The sequence below is a fragment of the Antechinus flavipes genome, chromosome 4 (assembly GCF_016432865.1).
Source record: "Antechinus flavipes isolate AdamAnt ecotype Samford, QLD, Australia chromosome 4, AdamAnt_v2, whole genome shotgun sequence".
NCBI lineage: Eukaryota > Metazoa > Chordata > Mammalia > Dasyuromorphia > Dasyuridae > Antechinus > Antechinus flavipes.
In genome coordinates this window covers 186,052,197-186,077,458 of record NC_067401.1, presented here as the reverse complement: position 1 = coordinate 186,077,458, position 25,262 = coordinate 186,052,197, and the positions used below count along the sequence as shown (strand labels likewise).

The 25,262-nt window shown below is 43.0% G+C and overlaps 4 protein-coding genes across 8 annotated transcripts in view; 1 reads left to right on the top strand and 3 right to left on the bottom strand.

Annotated features, from left to right (window-relative positions):
• ZMYND15 (zinc finger MYND-type containing 15) overlaps positions 1-5,706 on the bottom strand; it is an 11,870-nt gene extending 6,164 nt beyond the window's left edge. For both annotated transcript variants that reach the window (XM_051995900.1, XM_051995899.1), the window contains exons 1-6: positions 3,614-5,706; positions 2,138-2,372; positions 1,727-1,882; positions 1,453-1,613; positions 997-1,149; positions 172-252 (exon numbers count right to left, since the gene is read on the bottom strand). In XM_051995900.1, the coding sequence (XP_051851860.1) occupies positions 172-252; positions 997-1,149; positions 1,453-1,613; positions 1,727-1,882; positions 2,138-2,372; positions 3,614-4,190 (1,363 nt within the window). In that variant the 5' untranslated portion in view covers positions 4,191-5,706. The remainder of the gene's footprint in view (positions 1-171; positions 253-996; positions 1,150-1,452; positions 1,614-1,726; positions 1,883-2,137; positions 2,373-3,613) is intronic.
• Positions 1-11,091, top strand: part of CXCL16 (C-X-C motif chemokine ligand 16) — a 44,234-nt gene extending 33,143 nt beyond the window's left edge. Inside the window, exons 1-5 of one of the 4 annotated variants that reach the window (XR_007953436.1) lie at positions 5,791-5,808; positions 6,758-6,890; positions 7,495-7,577; positions 9,272-9,641; positions 10,637-11,091. Coding sequence is in view for 1 of the 4 variants with exons in the window: in XM_051995903.1 (XP_051851863.1) it covers positions 6,095-6,191; positions 6,758-6,890; positions 7,495-7,577; positions 9,272-9,444 (486 nt within the window). In the remaining 3 variants the exon portion in view is untranslated. The other 3 variants (XR_007953434.1, XR_007953435.1, XM_051995903.1) reach the window with 3 other exon arrangements.
• A 69-nt stretch (positions 11,092-11,160) lies between these two features.
• On the bottom strand, positions 11,161-12,972 carry MED11 (mediator complex subunit 11). Its single transcript, XM_051995904.1, has 3 exons — positions 12,686-12,972; positions 12,306-12,436; positions 11,161-11,508 (listed from the first exon to the last, which is right to left on the bottom strand). Exons 1-3 carry the CDS (start codon positions 12,768-12,770, stop codon positions 11,371-11,373), a joined length of 354 nt encoding a protein of 117 aa, XP_051851864.1. The 5' UTR covers positions 12,771-12,972; the 3' UTR covers positions 11,161-11,370.
• Positions 12,973-14,740: 1,768 nt separating this feature from the next.
• ARRB2 (arrestin beta 2) lies at positions 14,741-24,543 on the bottom strand. Its single transcript, XM_051995902.1, has 15 exons — positions 24,427-24,543; positions 21,114-21,144; positions 20,434-20,494; positions 20,215-20,259; positions 19,764-19,960; positions 19,006-19,065; positions 18,562-18,629; positions 18,044-18,179; positions 17,579-17,663; positions 17,110-17,182; positions 16,596-16,733; positions 15,892-15,975; positions 15,732-15,811; positions 15,547-15,601; positions 14,741-15,209 (listed from the first exon to the last, which is right to left on the bottom strand). Exons 1-15 carry the CDS (start codon positions 24,447-24,449, stop codon positions 15,116-15,118), a joined length of 1,230 nt encoding a protein of 409 aa, XP_051851862.1. The 5' UTR covers positions 24,450-24,543; the 3' UTR covers positions 14,741-15,115.
• Positions 24,544-25,262: the final 719 nt, after the last annotated feature.

Below are 25,262 nucleotides of genomic sequence, written 5' to 3'. Positions count from 1 at the left end.
TAGTGTGAAATGTAGGCTTTTCAGCCTACTTCCCTCCTACACACTCCACCCCAAAAGAGCACTCATTGTTCTTAGGGTCTCAGAAAGACAGACCTCTAGCTTCTGGTTCCTGTCTTCCCCACCTTTCCCTCCTCATGTCTGAAAGAGATGAGAGTGTTCAATTCTTCTCACCAAAAGGGCCCCGAGGTGGGTCGGGAGGCACTGGAGGCATTAGGGGAGGTCCATCTCCTTGAAGTAGCTGATAAGGATCACCTGAGGAAAAAGATAATTAGGTATGAAGGAGGAATGCCCCTTTGGCCTAGCCCTTGTTATCTCTTGGAAGTAGGGAAACCCTGGGCTGGTAAATCTAAATATGGGAGAAGAGAGAGAGGTTACAATGAATGAGCAAATTAATTTGCCTCTCACTACAGAGGAGCTGATCTGAAATTACACTTTTAGAGGCATTTAGATAGAAATTGGGAGGTGGGGATGGGAGATGGGAAGGGTAGTGATTGGGGGAGAAATTTTTGTGTGGGTTGGTGAGCTAGGAGAGGTACTGACTTGAAGAGATACTTGGGGACAGAATGACCCTGAAGTAGCCCATGTTTGTACATATGTGTGTTTCAAGTGAATTTGAAGGGAGTTTCTCTGAAATACCTCTACTTCCCCACCATCTCAGCTCCCTTTGGTGTGTAGTCTACCCTAACCCTATAAGAATGTAAGCTCCTTGAGAGTAGGAACTTGTCTTTCTTTTTGCTGTTATTTGTATCCCCAGCCTTAGTATAGTGCCTGACACTTAATAAGAACTTAATGCTTGTTGCTTGTTGTCTAGGACATTCCCCCAGCTCTCCCTCCATCCCTTCCCAGTAATGCCCCTCTGCATTTCTGTAGTTGTATTCCCTGTAGCCTTTAGAACAGGATGAATATAAGCAAGACTAGGAGCAAGTGATGGGAAAGAACCTGGCAAAGCACCATCCACCCCTCTTCTCCCCACGCCTCCCAGGATGCCCCACGAACCACTCAGAAGGAGGCTAAACGGAGGCCCGTTGCCTGGAGGGTATCCTGGGGCAACAGGACCAGGAAGGAGCATGCTGAGTTGGGTCCAATACCCTCGAGTGAGTCCACGGGAGGCAAGGAATGCCTCCTTGTTAAACATCTCACTTGTTACTTCTAGAAGAACAGAGAAGGAGTTGAGGACCTTAGGACCTTAGGACCCAGATATCTATCTTCCTGTCCCCAGGGAGTTTTGATACACCAGCCCAGACATTAATGTTTTGTACCCCACCCAAGTCACCCCTCTTCTGGCCTCTAGCCTCCAGAGTATATCCTACTTTTCCCCACCAACCCTGCATCATGTTATCTTAGGAGCCCAGCATCTTTTCCCTTCCCAGGTTCCTTGGTCCTTTCCATACTCTCTAAAGGCTTAGTTTTGGGTACCCCAGATTCCCTCAGGGGCTCAGATGTTCCTGATACCAGCAGTGTAGGTGAAGGGTAAGGCAGCCAGCTCTCCAGCCCGCCCCATGAAAGCTGCAAGTCTTGGGCACCAGAATCGATGGCTCACATCATCTGGCCTGCGTCGCCAGTCAGCCCAGACACAGGTCTCTCCACAATACAAGACTGCACCACACTGGGGGCTGGAGGAGATGGGACCATAGATAGAACAGTTATGGGGAAGGAACAGGACACAGTCTAACAAACCCATTCCTTGCCATCATCAGTGTCTAACTCTTATGCAACAAGTGCTCACCAGGGCATCAGCTTCACTTCAAAACTGTGTCTGTGGCACACATGACAGGCACGGGCACGGAGGGAAGCAAAAGTGAAGCCAGGACGGGGGCCCCATGTCCTCATTGGGGCTTTGGCTAGCTTCACCCCAAGCCTTGGGACCAAGCTTTCCAGTTCCCTAGGTGGATAGGAAGATAAATACTAGCAAGAGGTTTTAGCCCTTCACCCCTAATTTCCCATAAACATTAGGAGCTGGGGCATAGGCCATTCAGGTCCTTAGCTTTTTTCCCAGTCCTTCTATTCCTTAGGGATGCAGAGAAGCACACCTTCCAGTTCCCATGCCCTTCTGAAACCAATGCATTATGACCCCATATTTCTTCTTTCTCTTTTCTGTGCCATTTCCCACATCCTTTGGGGACCCACATTTTTGTACCGATGTAGCTGGGGGTCTCCCACTGTGAGCTGTCGAGGTCTTCTAGGGTCTCCAGCACCCATGGGACAGGCCATACTGTGGCAGAGGAGAGTATAAGCTCTTTGGGCCAGGCCTTCAGCCCCAATGGCCCTGCCTCCACTCCCTTGGGGTCCACCCATCAGAAGGTCAATGCCCAGAATAGTGCCATGTTCATCTGTCACCAGAAGTAAGCAGGCCAGATGTAGGGGGGCAGCATCTGGGAAAGGAAAGAGGAGAAAATGAAGGGTAAGGATTGGGGTTCAAAAAAAAAGTAGAGCTAATGTACAAAAGATTACTATGTGGATTTGGGATAGGAGTTCAGGGAAGAGGAGAAGCCTGAGGAGAGGAAGAAGCAGAGCTATAACTGAAAATTCCAACATATAGGTAAATTCAGTAGAATTGGGAGAGGGATTATCCATGCTCCTCCCCACCTCCATACATCTTGCATATTAAAATCTCCTTTAATTCAACTAAAAATATTGAGAAATATTTCCTCAGGGAAATATTTCTTTTCAGATTTACAAGGAAAAAAAATTATCACTATTTATACTTCTTTAGAAAATAATGACCTTAAAAAAACTTTTCTGCCCTTTCTCTTAAGCCTAATCTTTTTTCTTTTAGGAAAATGTGAAAAATGTAGAGAAAAAAAGCTAAAGGTCCCAGAAAATGGGTTAAGGATGCTAAGCATTTTTAGGAAGAGAAATACTTTTGATCTAGTAAAAATCATTGCCTTCTCTCTGTCTCCTGAAGGCATTAGAGTATAGACTCACTTGAAGACACTTTAGTCCCCATTATCTCAAAAGAGAAAAGGGAATCCCTCAAAGGAAAGGGATCTTTTTGCTTTGCTTTGGATAACTCTTGAAAATGTTTGTTTTCAATTCTCCAGGATGTTGCCTGGAGGATTAAGTAACTATTTTTCTATTTGTTGATATAAAATGTTCACCCTATTTTTTATTTAACTGTAGTTTATCATATTTTTGAAACATTCCTCATTCAGGATACCTTAAGTCTTGTGAATATTTCTCTCCCTGAGCAGAACATAGCTTGAATTAATTTAAAAAATGTTTCTGACAAGATTGTGGTTACAATGTGAAGTAAAATATAGTTTTTCTTCAGACATTCCCTAATCTCTACTAACCTCCATGCTCTACTAACTCCCACTCCTTGACCTGGGCCTTGACTTGCTTCCCATTAACTCCAACAGGGTCATGGGCTGGTGAATTACCTTGAAGCACAAAGAACAAGGACTACTAGTCTCTGGACCACAGTTGGGAAGAAGTGCTTCCCCTGTTGCCAGTGCCTAGGGAGAAGTCCTGCCCTAAATATGACTCAGGTCAAAAACATAGCAGAGAAATGTTGGGAGAATGCTAGATAGAGCCAGAAAAGGATCAGAGCCACATTTAGTGGAGTGGGTAGTTGGATCGAAACTGGAAGTGAGGTTGTATTGGGGTTTCTCACCACCTCTCTTTCCCCTTCTCTTCTCTGGCCCCATTTCCTCCTCTCCTCCATCCTCTCTGGTGTCTCCTCCACTGCTGTCCTCTCCTCCTGCCTCTTCCTCAGCATCATCTGGTTCCCCAGGTGTCTCAGCATCTTGGGTAGACTCTCTGCTGGTGGTGGCCTGCTCCCCTTCCTCCTCCAGTTCACCTTCCTCTCCACCTGGGCCTTCCTCCTCCCCATCCTCTTCTTCTTCTCCATCCTCAAGGCTAACAAAGCTGACATAGGGACTGAGGTCTCTGAGACAGAGAGGGGGTTCATCTCCCAAGAGACGGGCAGCTCCCAGACCTGGTCCAGGTCCCTGCTTAGCGCCTTGCCCCAAGCTGATCCCCACACTACGGTTGGGCAAGATGTGAAGGACCCAGAGGGCAGGATCTGGGGGCAACCTTCTCACCTGAGCCTCCATTAACCTTGATCGACCCTCAGGCCCATTCCCCCCACCAACCCCAGTTCCACGCTCAGAGGCAAACTTGCGGAACCAGCCGAATAGAAGGGCAGCAAAGTCAAGGAACTCATCCCGATAACCAGATACAAACTCCATGATTTCTAGGAGAGCAACGGTGTCAAGTCACAAGAGGAGTAAAGAAACATAGGAACAATGTGTGAGGAACTGGAATTAAAGTAGGAAAGGATGGAGTGAAGATAGGAAAGTGAGAACTAAGATTTAGGGCTGGGCTGGGATCACTAGGATTAAAAACTGGAGTGGATAGTGAATAGGGACATGATTAGGGGTCTTGGGAATTGTGGCTGAGTGAAGTGCACAAGGTGGAGTTGGGGAAGATTGGCTATGGTTTAGTATTAGACTAAGAGGGTCACTAGGATTAGGAATGAAGGCGGTACCTTAGGAGATATTTGCTGCTGAGAATAGAGAATGGGGTTGGAGAGAGAAGTTATTAGAAATTGAGTCAAACCCAAAAACTGAATCTAGAGTGGAGATTATTTCATTCGGGTCTGAGTTGGTTGTTGCTGTTGGTTTGTTTGTTTTTTGGTGGGAGGAGGACCGGGAAATCATCAGGAAAGAAAGGTGAATTTCATAACGGTCTATGGTTAGAAAGTAGAGGGGAAAGGGGCAGGTTGCCTATTGTCTAGGTCCGAATCGGGTTGAATGTGTATGCTTGCGGGCTCCTCTATTTTTCCAATATTTCTCCTCCACCCTGTCCCCCTTACCTGCAGCGGCCGTCTCCGTTCGAAGGTAAATACTGTGGAGGCGTGGGGGAGGGCTGTGACATCACGCTCCTCCCCAACCTAGACCTGGCACCCTCGCGCAGAACGCCCCACCCCCATCCCTAGACTCCCTCTACGGCCTTGGTTCCGAAGCCAGCTCTCAAATACCTTTGTTTCTTTTATTTTTAAAAAAAATGTCTTGAACGCAGTTTTTTTTTAAACACTATTTTTAACAGTAATTCCCCTTCCCCACTCCATCATCCTTTATAAAATTACCAAAAAAAGAAAAGTGGAATTCATCATCTGTTAACTCTAATATTGATCTTTGATAATAATATTTGAAATCTGATCATTGTGTATATTGTTTGTTTTGAAGGGGTCTACTTTTTTTTTTATCTGCATGGTTCGTACATGTTTTTACCAAATTTCTGAATCTTATTTATTACTTTAAAATACAATATTCGTTTATATCCATATGCCACCTTTAAAAATATTACCCCAACAAATGGACCTACTTTTGTTTCCAATTTTTTGCATCACGAATATTGATAGATATGGGATTTGTCTGTGACTAGTAGTGGAATCGCTGGGTAAAAGCGTATGAAGAGTCCAGTGACTTCTCTCATGTGATTCCAAATTGTTTTCCAGAGTGAATAAGCCAATCCCCAAACCCAGCAACTAACTTGTAAGGTATATGTGAACTCTCCTCTTAGGGAAGTAGTCAATTCCTAAATCTGTATTTCTCCCCAGAGTCCTGTGAGCGCCCGTTTACTGGCGCCTACTACTGGGAAAAGAGGAAGTGAAAGTACCTAAAATCTGTCTGCAAAAACCCGAGCCCTTGTGGCACCCTCTCTATGTCCTCACTCTCTGCCCTAGCCATTTTTGCAGGCACTCATTACTTAGGGAAAATAGTGGGAATTTCCCGGGCTCAGAACACCAAGTTTTGACTTGTCGGAGTCAATTTCCAACTTCATCTCCTATTTTTGGATGTTCCTGTGAGTTTCCTTTACTTCTCAGATTCTGTCTTGTAGTCTTTTCCCAGTTGGAGAGGCAGAGGTCTCATCGCTCCCTTCCCTTTATTCCCCTCCCCCCACTAATCTACCGAAACCAAAGATGACCCCACACCCCAGCTTAACGAAAGCCATTTTTAAGTCAGCTTTCTTCCTCTGAACTTCGGAGAGCCAGTCACTTAACTTTTCCGGAGGCGGGAACCAGAGGGAAATAAATTCTTGGGGCCACACCTCTCACTGTCACCCGAGAAGCTCCGGGAATCCAGAGTTTATGGCTGGTAGCTCTGGATTAACCATTCCAGGGCTCCAAAGCAGGAGAGGATCCTGGAGACTCTGCGTATTCTTGTTCCTGACACCAATTCAGATAGGTTTGAGAGGGATGGCGAATGGGTCGGAGCTATATAGCGAGGTGGAAGGTGGTGGTGGTTGTAGAGGCGGGATAGCGGGACTGCCAGGCTCTGGGGACGGTGGAGTGTCCTTGTGGTTTGGGGCCGATTTATATCCCTAAGCACTTAGAATGAGATGCCAAACAGGTTGACATTTTCCCGTCCAAAGCAAAGGCGGCTTGGTGGAACTGAGCTCAGAAAAGCTAAGGGGAGTTGCCCGACTCTTATAGGAAGAATTTGCATAGTTCTCAGGCAGATCAGACCTCAAAATTCTGGCCCATGCGGAAAAAAAAAAAGGGTGTATGGTGCTAAGATTGGGGGTCCGGGAAAAATATAGCGTCGAGTGCGTGTGGTAGGAGAGTAGGGCGCCGGAACAAAAAATTCTCGAGCCTATGTCTTTTAGGTTAATGGTGTTGACTAACCTGTTAACGAGTACTGGAAAAGATACCCGGATCCTGGGAATGGATAAACTGGAGTGGTTGGTGGTGTATCGATTGGAGTTGGGGAGGTGACTTTTATACCTGGGTTGTTACTATTCCCTCTCTTAGTCACTGGAAACCAGGGAAGTATTGTAGGAAGTTGCCCGTGTAACTTGAAGCTGTCTGGTTCCCTGACTACTACCCAGTGGAAGTTACTCAGAACTAAACTACTGGGATATGAAAACTGCCACAACTACATAAGGTAATACCTGCCCCACCAACTCTTTCCTTCCCCCACCCCTAACCTTGCGTTCCACAGACTTTCCTGGTTAGTGTATCTCTCAGGATCCATAATCCCCAGGCTCTCAAACTCTCCTCCCTACCCCCAACCCTCCAAGTAAACTCTACCTTGCTCAGCAGTAGCTGGGGAATCCCAAGCTGTTTCATTGCTTAGGAATGAGGAAGGTAATTTGGAACTGAAAGTGAAAAAATATATATAAAAAAGAAAACAATTATAAAGACCACTTTTTTCAGATCTGGACAAATTGAGCCATATACTGTTCAATTTTTAAGATGTAAGAAAAATAATCAGGTTGACCATTTCTCAAAGTGTTTTGTGATCATGTTGATATTTCTTTTCCCTTTACTAATTAAAAGTCTTTTAACCTCTACATAAAGTGCCAGTATTATAAAGCAGTAAGTTTCCACAATAGCTTCAGGAAATAAAAATTTCTTCTTTTTAAAAAAACAAACTAAAAAAGGAATGAGGGTCAGTTGAGTTAGGTTTCTAAAAGTGTAAAAAAGGGGAAAAGTGGAAGTTCAACATTGGGAATGGAGATATTATATCTCCTGCAATTCCTAACCAGGTTCCGCCTGCCCAGAATAACTCTGTGTTCAAGTCCTGAAAACTCCTGGGTCCAGAAGCTAAGGACCTGCTTTGACAACCATGGTGAGAGTTCACATAGCTCCAAAATACTTCTTCTCCTTCTTTCTCATTATTAACATTATTTCTCTTCAGTTTTCTCTTTATTTTGTATTTTCAAAAACAGTTCTATAAGTACCTTTTCTTCCCATCAATTCTGTTCCCTCACCTTCTCTTTCCCTTTATCTACTGGCCTAACTGTGTCTTCCTTTCTGCCTCCTTCCAAGGTATTATCTTCCTTCCAATTCTCTCATCTCTCAATTAAATTTAATAGGCATCTACTGAGCAATTCAACAAGCATTTATTGAAACCCTACTATGTGCCAGGCACTATAATAGTCGTTGAAGATATGAAGAAAAAAATAAAACAGTCCTCAACCTTATATTCTATTCAGAGAAACAACATTCAGAATAAATACAAAGAAATGTCAGGGGAGAAGGCACTACTAACAAGTGGGCTGATGAGGAAAGGGGGCAACTGAGCTCGGCTTTAAAGGAAGCCAAAGTGAGATATGGACAGCTAGGTGGCACAGTGAATAGAGTGCTAGACATGAGGTCCGGAAGAGGAATCTTCTTGAGTTAAAATCTGGCCTCATAACACTTACTAGCTGGTGTGAGCCTGGGCAAATGACTTCCCCTTGTTTCAATTTCCTCTTCTAGAATGGAGATGGCAATGGCAAATCCCTCCAGTACTTCTGCCAAGACCCTAAATAGGATCACAAAGAGTTGGACTACTGAAAAAAATGACTAAAAGCTAAGATAAAGGTTCAGAATTCAGGAAAGAAGGGAAGGCTAGTTTCACAGATTTGGGAATCTAAAAAGAGATAATCAACCTATAATAACTAATGAGATTAAAGCACTATAGAGGTAACTATAGGTAAAAGAGAAGCAACATAGATAATGATCCAGCAAAGAAAAATGAGGAAACAATCACTCTTTCAATGAAGAACCAGGAAAACAAAAACTCTGAGAAAAAAGTGATCACAACACTGTCAAACATTATATGGTTCAGGAAGAATAAAACTGAAAAAAAAGTTCTTAGATTTAGCAGTTAAGAAATTGTGGACAACATGGAAGGATATAACATGATTTAATGAAGAGTGAAGTAAAAAATCAATACCTGTAATGATTAAATGCAATGCAAATGAAAAGAAACACTAATGAAAAAAAAAATCAAGAGTTGCAAGATTATGGAGAATAAGTATGACCCCAAAGTAAAGATACAGCACATTCCTATTCCTTTGCAGATGTACAAGATCCACAGACGTAAAATAATTGTATATATTTTTAGTTTTGATTGGTTTGCTGATTTTTTTTCCTTTTCTTCCTTTTTCTTTAAAAAAAAAAAGGTGAAATGGCTCTCTGGGAAAGTAGGGAGAAATTCTGATAACGTAAAAAACAAAAGATAGCAAAGACATTTATTTTTAAATTATTTTTTTTTAAACTGGGGAGAAAAAGAAAGCCAGCACAGTTAAGGCAGGTATAGTTTTTATTTTTTCTGAGTTAGCACAATTCCTTACATAATAAAACAATAAATGCTTGTTGATTGATTGGGGAGGAAAGAGATTGGAGTGAGGAATCATTCTTTAAGCTATTTTCTAAAGTCTTCTATTTAACTCTCTTCATCACTCTCTACTATCTCTACTAGTTCCTTTACTTTCATTCCCTTTTTCTTCACTGTTGTCTCAATTTCCCCAGACTTCTTTCATTTTGTCTTCCCAGAATGTGGACTTAACAGTACATACCAGTCTGTAAGTCAGAGTCCTCAGGATGATTACCCCACCACCAGGATCCAGGCCCAAACCCAACAGAAATGGACCAATCACTCCCATTCCCAACCACTGATCCATTCTCCCAGACCAATCTGTCAACAAGAACCCAGCCCAAAAGAATGAGGAATGACTCCACCAGTGCCCTTCTAGAGAACAGCACCAAAACCTGAAATGGGCAGCCAAGAAGGGACAAGTGGACCAACTCAGCACCTCTGCTATCATATCTGTTCCATGCCTACTTGGGATTGTCTTTGTCCTTCTTGTTTATTTCTGGTGTCGAAAGCGAGGAGCTGTAGAATCTCCAAATCAGTATCCCAAAGGTAAATGTGTGATCCACGTCTTCTAATCCCATAAATCTCAGCTGTCTCAATGACCAAGAGAATCTACCCTTCTAGGCTCTACTCCCTTTCTACCTGCTTAGTGTACTATAAAAGCACTGGATTTGGAGTTGAAGGACTGAGTTCAAATTTGGCTTTTCCACTATGTGACTTTGGGCCTTCATTTTCTCATTTACAAAAAATGAGGGCTTTGGACTAGATGATCTCTGGGCCTCATTCTTATCTGTACAACAAGGGATTTCCAACTCAAAATTCTAAGTGGCAGAGCTAGGAGCTGAAGTCAGGTTTTGTGACTCAAGAACAGTATTTTGTCCATTTTACCAGTCTCCTACTTAGTCACCTTACAGAAAAAGAAATGGAATTACTAAGATTCAACTCAGGTACTCTTGTTGATTAGGGAGCACCTAAGATAGTTAATGGCCGAATTAGATCTATGAATCTGATCTTCTGACTCTGAATCTGTGGCTTTATCTTGTGTAGCACTGTAATCACCACATGCTGAGTACCTACTGTTTAAGTAGTTCAAAGAAACCATAAGACAGTCTGATTTTAAGAGACATAACTACCTAACCGATCAAACAGGACTCATCCTAAAATACCTAACAGTTCAAGGATAATAGGCCAAGTACCAAATGGTAGAGGTAGACAATATGGCACAGATGAGGCCAGTTGTGAAAGACTCCATATGTGACTTAGAAGGGTTTTTGAAAGGGCATAGCACTTGGATAAATAGAAAATAAGCACTGAAACATTCTAGGATGAATAAATCATTATTAGAACAAAGGACAAAAGACATGTTCTAGGATCCATGAATAGATTAGTTTTTGCCATAGCAAAGAATAATGGGAAATAAAGTTGGAGAAAGTGACAGGACTCAGATTATATAAGATTTTGTTGCCTAGTTTCATAGCCTTCAGGAATACCACAACTTTCATTCTCTTCAAAGCTCCAGTCTCCCTTTTCTCTCATCTTTTTAGGTTTTGAGCTGATAATCCCTGAGACAAATCTGCCTGACTCCTTGAGATAAGCCATGCTTCAACCATCTGGAAAAAGCTAGACTTTTCTACAAGGCAACTATACTACAATATTTGCTTCTACCATTAAATCTGGAGAGTTGGTATTAGTTTCATTAAACATGATTTGTTTTTATATTTCTGAATCAGTGTCTCCCAGAAATTTTCTGCTTGGCAATTTCATCTCCCCAAGTAAATTCCATCAGTATTTCCCTCTATACTGCTCTACTTTCTAAGATGTACCTAACCCAAATCGGCTAACTTATTCTTCCTTCTCATCTCAATGTACTGCCCTGCTCCTTTCCACTTCTCACCTGACTTTGAACTCCACTCTCCCACTCCTCCCTCGGCTCTTCTCTTTTATGCCTTTTTTTTATCCCCTCCTACTTCCATGGAAAATAAAGGCTTATTAAAAGTCAGATCTTTTCTCCCATTTTGTGTGTGTGAGCTGGACCAAAATGACAAGAAGAATCTAAAGTACTCCAAAATTTGGGTGGAAGAAGGAAGTTGTATATTAAGATCAAGGAGGTAATTTCTGAAGAGTTTTTAGGTGAAACAGGGCATTTTTTTCTTTTTCCTATGGATTTCTTAATGGTAAAATCTGTGGATATCACTTCCTTCTCCTTATTAATATTGTGGCCTATTTCCCTTGCTTTTTTCAAGACAATAAAAGGAAAGGGAAAGGCCTTTATTCTGTTTTAGGTCTCCAGCACCTGTTCACAGGTTCGTGCCAGCTCACTCAGTTTTAATCGGGCATAATCTACTCGTTTCAGTGCCATCTGACAGTCCTTTCTTGATGAGTAGCTGGAACCCTCATGAGGCTGGCCAGTTGCTACCTGAGAATGAACACACATATCAATTTCAGATGGTTAAAAAATAAACTATACCCTATTCCTCACCCCACCACCTCATTTCCCTGAGAGATCTAGACATCTATGCAAATCCAATATATTTCTTCAGAACCCAGGTGTTCAACTGCTTTCAATAATTTATTTAAAAAAATTATTAAGCATGTGCTTAATAATGCTTAATAAGCATGTTCAAACTGGGAGTGATGCAAAAATAAATGTCACTATCTTCATGAAACTTATGGTTTCATAAATCTTTCCTTCCAATTGCTCTGAAGTTTGACTTTTGAGCTGGAAAAGAGGTCAGAGGTCTTGCAATCAGATTTAGACTCAGAAGAGTAATTAAAGGATATTGAATTTAATCCCCTAACTTTACAATTAGGAAAAATCAAGGATAGACCAATTAAATGACCACACAAACAACAGCTCTGCGGCAGGATTTTAACATCTAATTCTATATCGGTACAATTCTGTCACTATCAACCAAAATGTGCTGGCATTTAGAACTCTGGAGTAGACAAAGTCCTGGTAGCCTGTCCTACAATTTAGTTTCTTGACACTTATTCAGTTTGGGGTTATTTGGGAGGGAAAGGAAGCCCAACAAAAGGAACTCTATTGTTTTCCTCCATCGAAGTAACTGATGAAGAGAATATCTGGGTTGCTGAGGTTTTAAACACTATTTATTCTTGTCTCAATCAACTACCCAAATCTATGTCTCAGATTCTAACTCCTAGGACTTTACCCCACTACCTTCTCCAGGTGACTGACCTCTCCTGGGCACTTACCTGAGTCAGGTATCGGATCTGGGCTGACAGTTCAGCCTCCACGTGTTGCACGGAAGAGGTGAAAGCTGCCGCCTGCCGGTCCAGCAACCGTTCATTTGCCTTTTCTTTGGACAGTTCCAGGATCACATTTCCTACTCCGGAGAGAGCCGAGAGTTCGCTCAGAGGGGCAAAGCTCCCCAAATAACCTCACCCACCCCGACCAAGCTAGGAGATAAATGATCCCGCTTCCCACCAAGGTAGGCGCTCCGCCCTCTGACTTCAGTCACAGGCCAGAAGTCTCCGCTTCGTACCATCCCGCCCCGCCCGAGAATAAGGGACCGACAAAAAAGGCGCATGTGCGGCAAGCCAGGGCTCCTCGCTCATAAACTGGACTCTCTCACCAGCGCTCTGCAGGATAGTCCCTATTTCCCGTTCGATATCTTCCAAGGCTCTCAGCCGCTCGTTCGCCAAGCTATAAGTAGCCATGAATGTGATGGAAATAGTGGCCGCGACTGATCCTAGTCGACTGCTGGTCGAAAGCTTTTCTCACGTCTGAACGGCAGAAACCACCCATCCAGGAGACGTACTCCAACTCCCAGGAAGCTCCGCGCAGCTGAATGCCTCTCAGTAGGCTCCCAGGAAACACCGCGCAGCCTAACTTTCCCCTCCCACCTAGTCAGCCCGATCTAAGCCAGCCTCTGGGTGGACTACATCTCCCAAGAAGCTTCGCGCAGTTTAATACTTTTTTGCCTCCGGCAGATTACAGCTACCGAGTAGCTTAGGACTGCAGAAAACAGGCGATACCAGGAGAGGGGGAGACTAATTATATGTCCTCTAGGGGTAACCAAACTGGTCTTCTCTAAATCAAGCTACGCTCCGACTTTCGGCGCTTATTTTCGTTGTTATGGCAATTGCTTGCCAAGTGTCTGCTTAGGACTAATCAAAGGGGTAGGGGTGGTTTGAAGAGATTTTCACCCTCCAGCATCCCTAGCATTCATTAAGCAATGGATCTTGGGCAGTTAGGTGGTGCCGTAGTTGGTTTGCTTGCTGGACTTGGGAATCCAGAAAACTCGAGTTTAGATGTAGTCTCAGACACTACTGAGCTGTGACTCTGGACCAGTCACTTGAATGCTAGGTTATGTGACTCAGTTTTTCTCATCTGGCAAAAGGAAATAATAGCATCTATCTCTCAGGGTTGTTTCGAGGATCAAATGAAATAATTATAAAAGGTTTAAGTACATAGTAAGCAGCATATAAATATTTGTTTTTCAGTCGTGTTCAACTTTACGTGACTCCCAACTGGATTTTTCTTGGCAATGATGCTGGAGTGATTTGCCTTTTCCTTCCTTCAGCTCATTTAACAGGTGAGGAAATTGAGGTATGTGGTTTAAAAGTGACTTGCCCAGGGGCATACAGATAATAAAGGTCTAAGGCCAAATTTAAATCCAGGAAGATGAATCTGCCTGATTCCGGGCCTGATACTCTATCCATTGCACAACCTAGCTGCATATATAAATATTAGCTATTGTTATTAAGGCCTGGACTGAAATCTTGCCCAGTCACTCACTACCTGTGACATTTAAGTAAGTCGGACATACTTCTAACACACACCTTCATCTTGGAAATGAGAGGGATTGGTCCCTTCAAACTAACATCTTCTGATCTATACCTCCCCAAGGTAGATTAGAGAAAGTCTTGGATAGCTTGGTTTCTTCGCCTCCCAAAATAGTGGGCTTTATCATAGTGAACTCAGGGCTCTAGTACTAAAACCAGGATAAAATTTGAAAACAAAGTGAAAAAGTAAATTTGGCAAAAATTCAGTTGAGGTATTTAAGACATCATTATAAAAAGCTGTAGCTTCTCAAGGTGTGTGTGGCTTTTTTGGCTAAGATAACTTTAGTTATACATTTCCCATTTTAAAAACACCACTGAATATCACAAGTCTGATACTGGACATACACTGTCTTTTTACTCACCAGTAAATTAATGGTAAGAGTAATTTTCTGCACTGCACAGAAGTTAGAAAAAGTAAAATTACATTTTGCAATTTGTCACTTTGTTTTGTCAGCACACACAAAGAACAGGGATACTCCAATATAGGTTGGCTAGAGAATTTATAAGAACATTAGAGGTGGAAAGGATAAATAAATTCTAGCTATATAAAAATGTGTCCTTCAGAGTGAAGCGATAAAATTGAATTTCTGAAATTGGTGAGCTGAATGCTCAAGCCTTTCTAAGTTTTGAACACACTCTATGTTGGACTGCTCTCAGATTCAGGAGAATTGAGTCTGCTATATGCCTGTATGACCCTTGGAGTTTCAACTGTTTTACCTCTTTTCTTCATCTCTCCTTATTTCAAATTTCTGATCATCTGATCTTCTGAGGAACAAAACAAATGGTACAACCTCTCCCCCATAATTTTTTACAAACCCCCAAGTCAGAGAAAACACATATACTTTTGGCTTTAAAAAATTATTCTCCCTTTTGCTTAGATCCATAGCAAGTCTTCCACCTCCCAAGAGACCACTTTCCCCCCATCCAGAAGAGGTTCTATAGAGGCAGTGACAGATATACATATGGAAGGTGAGGGTTCTCTCTCTTCCCAATTATTCCTCATCTCCCCCCAAAAAATAACCCCCAATATAGGTAACAAACACAACCTGCTGTTATAGGGAGCCACTGCAGCTTAAAATTAATGCCCAGCTTCAATCAAAAATTGTGTACAATGCTTTTATGCCTAGGGGGACATATGGAACCCCAATTAGGATGGGGAGCATGATCTTGCCCTTATTTCCCCCAGCATTTCTTTTCTCTTCTTCTACTCTCCCTCCCTAGCAGGATTGGTTATCATAATCTTCATCCTTCATCCCTTTGAGCCGAAGCCTGGCGAAGTCCTCAAACACAATGTCATCATCTGTGCCATAGCTGGGAAAGGAAGTGAGGGAGGGCATGAGATAGAGAGGCTCCAGATTTCCCCACCACCCCAACCAAAAGAGAGAAGCAAAAGTACTGGTGCCACAGATGACACGGAGATTTAGCAGTGACAGGGTTGAGCTGCTGGGCAGCCTCTTCACTAAGCCAGGTATTGTTGAGGCCTCATCCCTCCGAATCTTCTTCTCCCGTTACCCCCACCCATTAATAGAGAGGGCAGGGAATTGATGCTGTAGCAGGTTAGAGGAAAGTAGATTTAAAGCAAAAAGGAGTCCTCTTCCTTTTCCATGGAGGTAGGGGGAGGAGGGGTAAAGGCAGAGGTCTTCCTTACTTGGTCTCAAATTCGATGAGATTGGTGTCCACTGGATCATTTATCTCAGGGGCAGCTAAAAGGAAAAGAAGGGGGTGAACAGTTAGTTGATGAGCCTAGAGAGAATAAACTGCTCTTTATAGCTCTTTCCTATTCTATGCCTGTAAAAGATCCCTGGAAATGACTTGAGCAGGTGCAAGACTCACCTGATTGAGGTTTGGAATGAGTGGAGTGGTCATGAGGCTTGGGATGCATTAGAACAAAAGGAAGCTCCACTGAAACGTCCCTAGAGAGAAAAACACTATGAGGGAAAAAGACAGGCAGCCAGAGACAATGAAAACAAACAAACAGAAGACCAATACTCACCCTCCCCGAGACACAACCAGCTTCACTTTGACCCTATAGGACACAAGGATGCCTAGTACCTCCTTGTTCGCGCCTTCCTTTACTCTGCAAGGAGGAAGATGTTCAGTCTAGGGGTAAGAACTCACAGATAAATACCAACCTGATGGACTGGCCCCTTCCCCATCCCCACCTCAGACCTCTAGCTCTCCTATAGGCCTCAAGAGTGCCTAATGAAGACTATGAGGAGAGCTTCAGTGGACCTGGAGTCTTGAGTTAACCACATATAATACTTGGAGCTGAAAGCATCTTCCCATTTAGTTCAACCATTTCGTGTGATAGAGTACCAAGGCCAAGAAAATAGGGAATCAACAGGAAATGGGCATCAGTTCTGGTTGTGTGACTTACTCATCTATAACCCTGGGCAAATGGCTTCACTTCTCAGGGACTGAAATTTCTAAGATCCTGTCCAACCTTAAACTGACTCATGAAATGATTTTTCCAAATTACAAACCTTGGATTAGAACCCAGGTATCAAATTCTCACTCTAAAAACCTTTTCACTGAACCGCAGCAACTTGTTACCAAAAGGCTAATAAGAAATGTGGCCTCAGCTATGTTCCCAAGCAGATTGAAGGCAAGAAAAAAGAGGAGGAGAAAAAAAGGAGATAGGAGCTAGCTAAGAATATATAAGAGGCATGACAAACAGGATTCCTCCTGTCCACTTGCATAGTACTGGAGGCCAGATTGGTATCTTCATGTTTGAGCTTCCCATCCAGGGCAAGTCCTCGTTTCTCCCTATTTTCACTGAGCAATGGAGTTATATTGTACACCTTGCAGAATGTAGAACTGGGAGCAACCTGGTCACTGAAAAGAGAAGAGGTGGTTATTTAGTAAGGGAAGTTGGGGCTGGAAGGAAGAGCACAATTTAACTCTAGCTCTTAGAACTCCAAACTGCTTCTAAAATTTATTTAATACTAGTCACCACTTTTTAATGAATAGTAGTTACAAGGGAAGAAGATATCTGAAAGAACTTTCTAGAAATTAGTTATCTTGTGAGTCCCCTATCATTGAAAATATTCAAAGCAGAAACTGTATGGATGACTCAAGACTATATTGTTACTTGTCCCTTTCTAGGTATAAATTAGTCTTTATCCTCCCAGCCTGGAGAATTCTTTTTTGGTCCTTGCCATCAGCCTTTACCCCCAAGAATCAGGCCACTAGAGAGGGCACTATTACTTACTCTTGTTCTATCAGAGCCACTGGACATTTATATTGGGCAGTGCTGAAGAGGCAGATATCAGCATATTGTCTCACTTGGTGGAGAAAAGGTAAATCACCAGCAGAAAGCACCAGGCAAAAAATGGGAATGAGAGACAGGAAAAGAAGTTGGGTCATAGTACCCCCTCCCCAAAAAGGGAAGACAGTTTATAATCTCCCACTCCCACAATCCTCCCTCTCTTTTCAATCCAGATTTATCCTTAATCCATGTCTCCCAAATTCTTTGCTTCTTTGAGCCATCACCCTTATTATATCCCAGTCTCCCCTTTATCAAAGGTTCTTCCACATTCTGGTCCGCCTCTATCATGACACATGAATCCCCTTATAGCCTCAGTACTTCCTAGTTTGTCCCAGTCAGGGTCTTCCTCACTGCCCTTCCATTCCAGTCTTCCACAATTTCTATTCCATAGCCCTTATTCTTCACTTCATACCAGAAACTTTGATCTTCTTGACAGTCTTGGTGGAGTTGTTGGTGACATGGACATTAACGCTAAGTGGTTCCCCATGGTAATATAGCTAGGAGATGGGAAGGAAAGAAGAACCCATTAGTTTGTCAAACTGTCAAACTCTACAAATCACTGTTCTGCACTCACTTGGTGAATCTGTTATTTTATCTGAAATGGGCAATTTCCTTCTTCAAAGGAATAGAAAAAGACTGTCTTCATATTTTCTCAGTCTATGTCCATCATACTTTGTTCCACCATTAGTCCAATTCCATTTGTGGTAGGCCTTATCCAGTTGAAATAAGAATAGGTAGCATCTATGTACTGCCTACTACATGCCAGGCATTGTGCTAAATGCTTTACAAATATTGTCTTCTTTTCCATCCTGTCATTTATCCCCCAGTTCCCAAAAGTTCCTTCATTATGATTAGGGATCTTCCCTTTCTTCCTCACCTCTTTGTCCAGTGAGGCCTCAAGATGGAGGGATCGGTCAGACATGAGGAAGTGTCGAGCGGTTTCAGCAGTGGGCTGGGGACCTGGTGTCTCTGGAGCAAACTGCACCTTTCTAATCACCAGACGCACAGAATTCCTAGGCCAGGAAATCAGGATGGGATAGGTGGTACTGTTAGTAGGCCTTCCTAGATACCATCTCTCCCCAACCTGATTGATAAATCAGTTAACAAACCTTTATTAAACACTTACAATGTGCCAGACATTGTGCTAAAAGTTTGGGGGATATAAAGAAAAGTAAATTACCATCCCTTCTCTCAAGGAGCTTAAAGTCTAGAGAGGGAGACCACAAGCAAACAAGTACCTACTTGCAAACAAGCCTTATATAAGATAAATTGGAAATAATCAGCAAAAGGAAGGCATTCAACAGATCTGAAACTTTTCCATCTTCACCTGCATTTCAAAAAGAACTATAATACAGATTGGGAAATGACAAGGGTAGATGGTATTAGTCTCCTCACCTCTTGTGGATTTTTTCTTCCAATGTTTTGGCACAGAAGGCTCGAATCTCAAAGTCTACTCCACAGGCCTCAATGGGAAGAAGCAGAAACTAGAGTTAGTTTTCTGCATAGTACTTCAACCACTGGCCCTTCCCTAATCTGCTTCCTAATCCTATGTTAAGGGATGTTACCTCTCAGCATCTTCCCATTCCTCCATCCATATCTTCCCTCTCAGATTCTTCAATCACAATTTAATCTGCTTTCTCATCCTCAAACTCCCCCAACCCCTGTCTCTCAAATCTAATATCAACAAGTATAATTATTTTCTTTCCCAGTCTATATTACTTAAAAACATCATCTATTTCCTTTTATGGTTCATTTCCCAATACTACCTTTCAGGTCTAGGTCAGTGTCCTTTTACCCTGCTCACCTCCCTCCCTCTGTCCCCACACTAGTTCCCTTTACCTTCCCTGTATCCTCAGGTCCAGGTTGCAGTGTGACAGAACAGGGCAGGTTCTGTGGAATCTGGGAGAGTGGGAGGAAGGTGGCAAGTTTCTTCTGACCCTCCCCTCCCCCAAGAAAAAAAATCCCCAAGTAATCAACTATAATCCCTTCTTTGAAAAAACACACAAAAAATATGATAGAGGAAGAGCTGGGAGAACCCCATCCAGATGGGAAAATTTGGACTGGACTTTTCACTTAATGAATGTAGAAAATTCCTGGGAAGGAAACCAACTCTATTGATGAAGACCATTATCTGCTTTTCATGTTATACTCAAGAGTTGCCTGAGGCACAAAGAGAGACTTTGCCTCAAAGGTAGTTTTTGAATCCAGGTCTTAACTCCAAGGCCAGTTCTCTATGCACTGTTCAAACTGCCTTTTTAAACAGAGTAATACTCCCTACTTAGGGAGGAAAGTCATCTAAGGATTTCCTGAAAGCTGGCAGGCAGAGTACTGACTCAGATAATATTTGTGTGTCAATTCTTTTATCCCTAGATAGCCTTAGTTATTTCTGTTATGTCTAGATCCCAAGTTTGCTAATAATGAGGTATCCTAAGCTTCCCAAACACACACTGACAGGTCCTATGTTACCCAGAGGAAGGAATCCTTTTTTTTTTTTTTTTTTTTTTTTGGGAAGGAATCCTAAGGAACTTGCCGTAGAGGGGAAATCAGACTGATTCTGATAGGCAAGAAAGGATAGAAGTAAAAAAAAAAATCCTCACTGTGAAGGAGAAAGGGTGAGCATGCTGGCCCAGCTTCCTCAGCAGTCGTTCTTGAAGGCGAGTGGTGGTTTGGGGTGGGTCAGGGATGGGGGGAAAAGCTTGATATGTGGCAGCAAACAGGTCCTTTCGGAATGACAAGCCCAAAACATCCAGGTCTTCACGACCATATCGGAAGGCACAAGTCAAGGTCACGTATACTTTGAGTGGTTGGGGAGAAAGGGAAAAAGATGTCATGAAGAAATCCTCCCTTCCTCCGAAAGAGTTCATTTTAAATTTTCTTAGCAACACCTTCTGCCGTTTGATATTTTCTTCATTTCTTTTTTTGTTAAATGCCTGAAAAACCCCCATACCCTTGTCACTCTGTTCCATTATTAATTCTACTAAGGAATCCCCTTTACTTTTACTCCCTCTGGCATCTAGTTAGAACCCCCCAATCCTTGCTGTTCCTCACCTTTTCGGTCCTTCAGATAGTCTGGGTCCACCAGCACCACTCCATCTGTAAAGGAGATCTACAGTGTAACCTGAGATTTTGCCTGGTTAAAATCTGTACCTTACCTTGGCATTTATGAATGTCAGAAGGAAACATAACATACTGACACAAGTCCTCCCCCTAAGAGTTTTCTCTTTCTCTGTGTCCAGGGCCAGTGAGAGCTTTTGCCTTTCCACTCACCCACAGGATCCACTCGATCCAGGTGATCCACAAAGTCCCTCTTGCCTAAGTACACTGTTAGCTGGCAGAGAAGCAAAGGGAATAAGAGGTAAGCTATCAAGATCAAGTCAGAATGGAAGCCCTCAAGCTCAAAGTATCCTCTTTCTAGACCTGGGTACCAAGAAGGAATTCACCTCCCATCTTCAATCTTCCCCACACCCCTATTTCTTATAGAAACCCCCAAGTTCCCTCCCTGCTCTCCTATATCTGCCTAATAGCCTTGACTCCAAACAAGACTCTTCCTGGGAAAGAAGATTTTAAGGATATACTACTTCCAAGGAGGCCAATCAGAATGGCTCTTGGCCTGCCTCTCTCCTAACTAGGGATCCTGGATAAAGGTAAATATAATATAATAATATAATAAAAAAAATATAATATATTTATAGCCCAGACAGCTAGGATTCTCCCTTCTCCTTCTTGATCCCAGAAACCAAAACACCTGCCTTTCCTAATATCTATCCTCAGTTTCCCTGGGACATATACAAGCATGCATATTGCTACAGTGGTAAGAAGGAAGTCAACTCCTAGATATAACAGGAAATGGGGAGCTGGGGGAGGGGTTTGGGAATCTTTATAGGAAAATGAGCCTATTGAAAGGAGATTGGGAAAGAGCAGGAAACTTTGAACCATAGGGGCCTCACCTTACAGTTAGGACTTGACTTCTTGAAGACCCTACAAAAACAAAGGGAAGAACATGATCATATTCAGAGAACCAAAGGATTCCCTTACCCTACTCTGGGATGCTGCCCCTTATTCCAAAACCTTCCCTCAATTCACTGTCCTCTTCACCTTCCCAAGAAACCCAGATCCCCAATGGGCCCCCAATCTTGAACCAGAAATTAACGGGATTTGGAAGGTCATTACTTTGGCAACCATCCAGACTCACTGTATCCCCTTCTAGTTTTGTTGTTTCCCCATGAATCTTCTCCTGAATGTGAAGGAATTGGGAGGGGGGAGAGATTTATTCCTCTAATATGACAGTTATAAATAATTGTCAGAACAATGGGATAAGGCCCCTGTCACCTTCCTCTCCCCAATCCTACCCTCATATGGTCTTTATCAACCTTCATGGGAGAGGTAAGACTCCAAGGGCATATTTGTTGGTTTCAAAAATTACTATCTAGATCTAACACTCCCAAATCACATTTGCTGTCTTCTTTTCAGAGGTTGACTCACCCTCAAGGGTACCAAGAAGGGGCTGTAAAATTTCATTCTATTGCCCAGCCATTTTCCTCCTCCCCATCGTCTGCCTAAGGGAAAGCAGACATCCCCCTGATATATTACACTATGGCATCTGCTGAAATCATATTGCTGTGACAACAACCCTGTAAGGTAGGTACTATGGGAGGTAGTATTCCCAGGTTAAAGACCAGGAAAATGAAGCTGAGGAGATTGTAATTTTGCCTACAGTCATATGTGTAGTCAGTTTTAAAAATACAATCCAAATTTAGTCTTTCTGATTCCAAGTCCATTATATTGCCCAATTGTGTTTCAATTTGTGAACTAACTACCTAGGTATGATCCTAACTATTTTCTAACTAACAATTTTCTAGGTAGCCTTTTAGGCTTCACCCTGGGATTGAGGATAGGAAGTCTTTGAGATCGCAACATGACATCATTTAGGAGTTATTTTTCATAGCAACTGCTCAAGGATCTGCTCCTTCTCTAGATGAGACATTCCATGCTTACCCCTCAGACACTCATGTTCACATAAATGCCTCTTGAATAAACCTAAAATGGCCAATACTGAATGATAATTACTGCAAGCCCCATTTCCCCATTTCCTTTCTTGACTTCCAGAGGGTAAAATTTCCATAATCAATATTAGCTAAAAACTATGACAGCCAATGAGGTATAACCTTTTCCCATTATCCCACATTAGCCTCTCAAGAAAAGTAGAATTACATTTCAATATGCTAATCAACAATAGAGCACCAGGCCTGGAATCAGGAAGATCTAAATACAAATCTGGCCTCACATTTACTACTTGTAAGTAGTCACTTAACCCCATTTGCTTCAGTTTTCTCATCTAAAAATGGAAATGGCAAACTCCAGTACCTTTGCTAAGAAAATTCCAAATGGGGTTACAAAGTGTTGAACAGAATAGAACAAATGCTAGACACCAAAATGGAAAGTTGTCATGAAAGATCTGTTCTGATATTTCCCCAAAGACTCAAGGGGGTAGTTATGTTTTTTTGTTTGTTTGCCCACTTCCCTGGCTTCCCATTTCAAATTAAATCAAGGGAGAGAAGTAGCATGGTGTATTTGAAAAAAAAAAAAACCAGAACATTTTATTTAGTGGTAAAGGTCTTTTCTTTAAATTCTAAGCTTATTACTTAATATAAATGGATATATAGATATTGAGTAAGTTACTGTGTTTGTTTCCTTTTCTGTACAAGGGGGAATCAGATTATATCTCAAGTATTACAGCTTTAAATTCTACGGATCTGTCATCTTAGAGGTCCTAGAATAGTATGTACTTGGATATTGGTCACTGGCACAAAAGCCCTTGCCCAAGAGAGAATTTTGATCCATCCTTGAGAGAAGGCACTGTTTATTCTTCATTTGTGATTTTGTATCCATAAGCACTGACCACAGTGCTTTATGATAACATATAGGAGCTTAATAAACATTTATCTGTTCAGTGGAGCTGTTGAATGTGGCTAATTGTCCCAATCTAGAGAGCAGTTCATGTGTGTGGAGAGTGAAGATGACTGAGGGAGCTCAAGGGAGTTGCCCAGAGGGGAGGGCCAACAGGAGCAGGTGCTTCCCCCCCCCCCATTTCCTGCTATTCTCTCCATTTCCTGTGGCTCAAAGAAGGGGTAGTGGTGTGTGATAAACAGTGCCATGTCAGCAATCCCCTACTTACTCCACTCCTCCAAAAAAACTCAAGTCAGAACAGAAAAAAGGGGACAGTCTCAAGTCAACCACTTCCTTTTTTTCCTTTGGGATTCTAATCCACCCATATCTCACAGATTGCTCTTGTGAACTGTTTCTCCCCTTAACCCAAACATTCATCTTTGGAGTAAGAACCCTAGCTTCCCACTTTCTACTAAGAAAGGTTTCACTGAAATTTGCAAGAGATAAGACAAGTCAGGCTGTCAGAACATACTCTCAGCCTTTCCAGGGTTTTTTGTTTTTGTTTTTTGTCTCTCTCCCCACTTCCTACCAGAAACCAGCCTTAGGTCTCTGAGTGGGTATTGGGTCACAATAGGAAGTAGCTTACTGGAGTCCAAAAAACAGAAGTTGGAGGATTTGGAGAGTACAAGGAGCCTTGACTTAAAATTAAGTGAGCTGAAGGTATGCTAAAGGCAAACAGTGCTAGAATTGGAGACAGAAACATGATAGGGTGGGTTGTCAGCAGCATCAACTCTTAGTCCCTTATATGTATTCTTCTCCAAAAGCTGTTGTCTCTCGAAATCCTTGGGGGTTGAAGACAAAATATGGGTATCACAGGCTAGGATGCAGGTAGAGGGCACTCTTCTAGGGCGGGGGACTACCGTACAGACCACTTCCTGTTTATTTGGTATGAGATGGAGGGAGGGGGGCTGTTTCTCTCCAATGGGTTTAGGCTTCCCTCTCCAAGCACTGTTCCTGGGGGTAATAGGCCACCTGCTGCTCCTCTCTGAGTCCCAGCATCTCAACCACAAGACAGCTCAGGCCCCACCCACCCCACCCCCCCGCCCCTTTTCCTCTCTCAGGAATGCAGACTCCAGGCCCCGAATTCTCATTCGTTTTAGTATGTCATGCACGCAGATTCTATTCACCTCAAATCTCCATGGACCCACAAGCCCGCTCCTTCCAGCCCCCCTGCCCCCACTTCCATTTTCATTCCGCAGACGTCTGATCCCGGCTCTCCTTCCCATGCTGTCTGTCCAGAGAGTACGTAAGCACCCGTGCTACAAAACCTGGTTATAAGCAATGCATCCCTTTTGCAGACCCCATCCCACTTACCTAGTCCCTGCTTTCTCCCCCATGATGCGCGTAGCAATGCTCCCGGCTAATAGCTCACAGCTTCCCTCGCCCGCTGCTTGGCCCAGCTCCTCCCCGCCACCACTGCGCAAGCTCCTCACCACCTCTCTCCCCTATCCATCCCAGTTAACCCGGGTCCGACGCGTCAGCGGGGATAGAGGTGGGGACTCTACCCCTCCCTCTTTTGGGCCGAATCTCCAATTCTCCAAGCCGACTGGACGGCGAAGCGCAACCCACCTCCCAGACAACTGCTAATTGGTGCTTCCTCAGCAACAGCTCTAGAGAGCTCTCTGCTACTTGGCCCCTCCTCTCTCCCAAACTCTCCGCATTTCCAGACAGCAATTTGGTTTCCAGTTGGAAAGAGAAGCTTCGCCCCCTTCTCTCTCCATACCTAGCTAGATTAGCCTGTATATTGACTCTTCGTGTTTAGACTCATAAGCCCAGTGGCGGAATAGATATTTTTCCCTCCTCTATCTCTCTTTCGTTCCTTGGATATGAGTGATCGCTGAACCAGGGTCTGGAGGAATGTACACATCTTATACATTGAATCCTCATGCATCTGAGCTACTGAAAAGCAGTATCTCCCCCAAGGACTAGCAGTCCTCTTTTAGCGCGGTTCTCACGATACCTTACCATATAATGTCTCTGCATTCTCGACTCCTCTACTATATTCATCCATCCCACCCTCATTTTCATTCATTAATTGAATCATAGAAAATTTATTTAACAAACTAGTGGAAAGTCAGCCTATAGTTAGGGGAAAGACCCGTGAATGTGGAATCGAGGCTTTGGTTTGCAATTCGTTTATATCTCTGCGT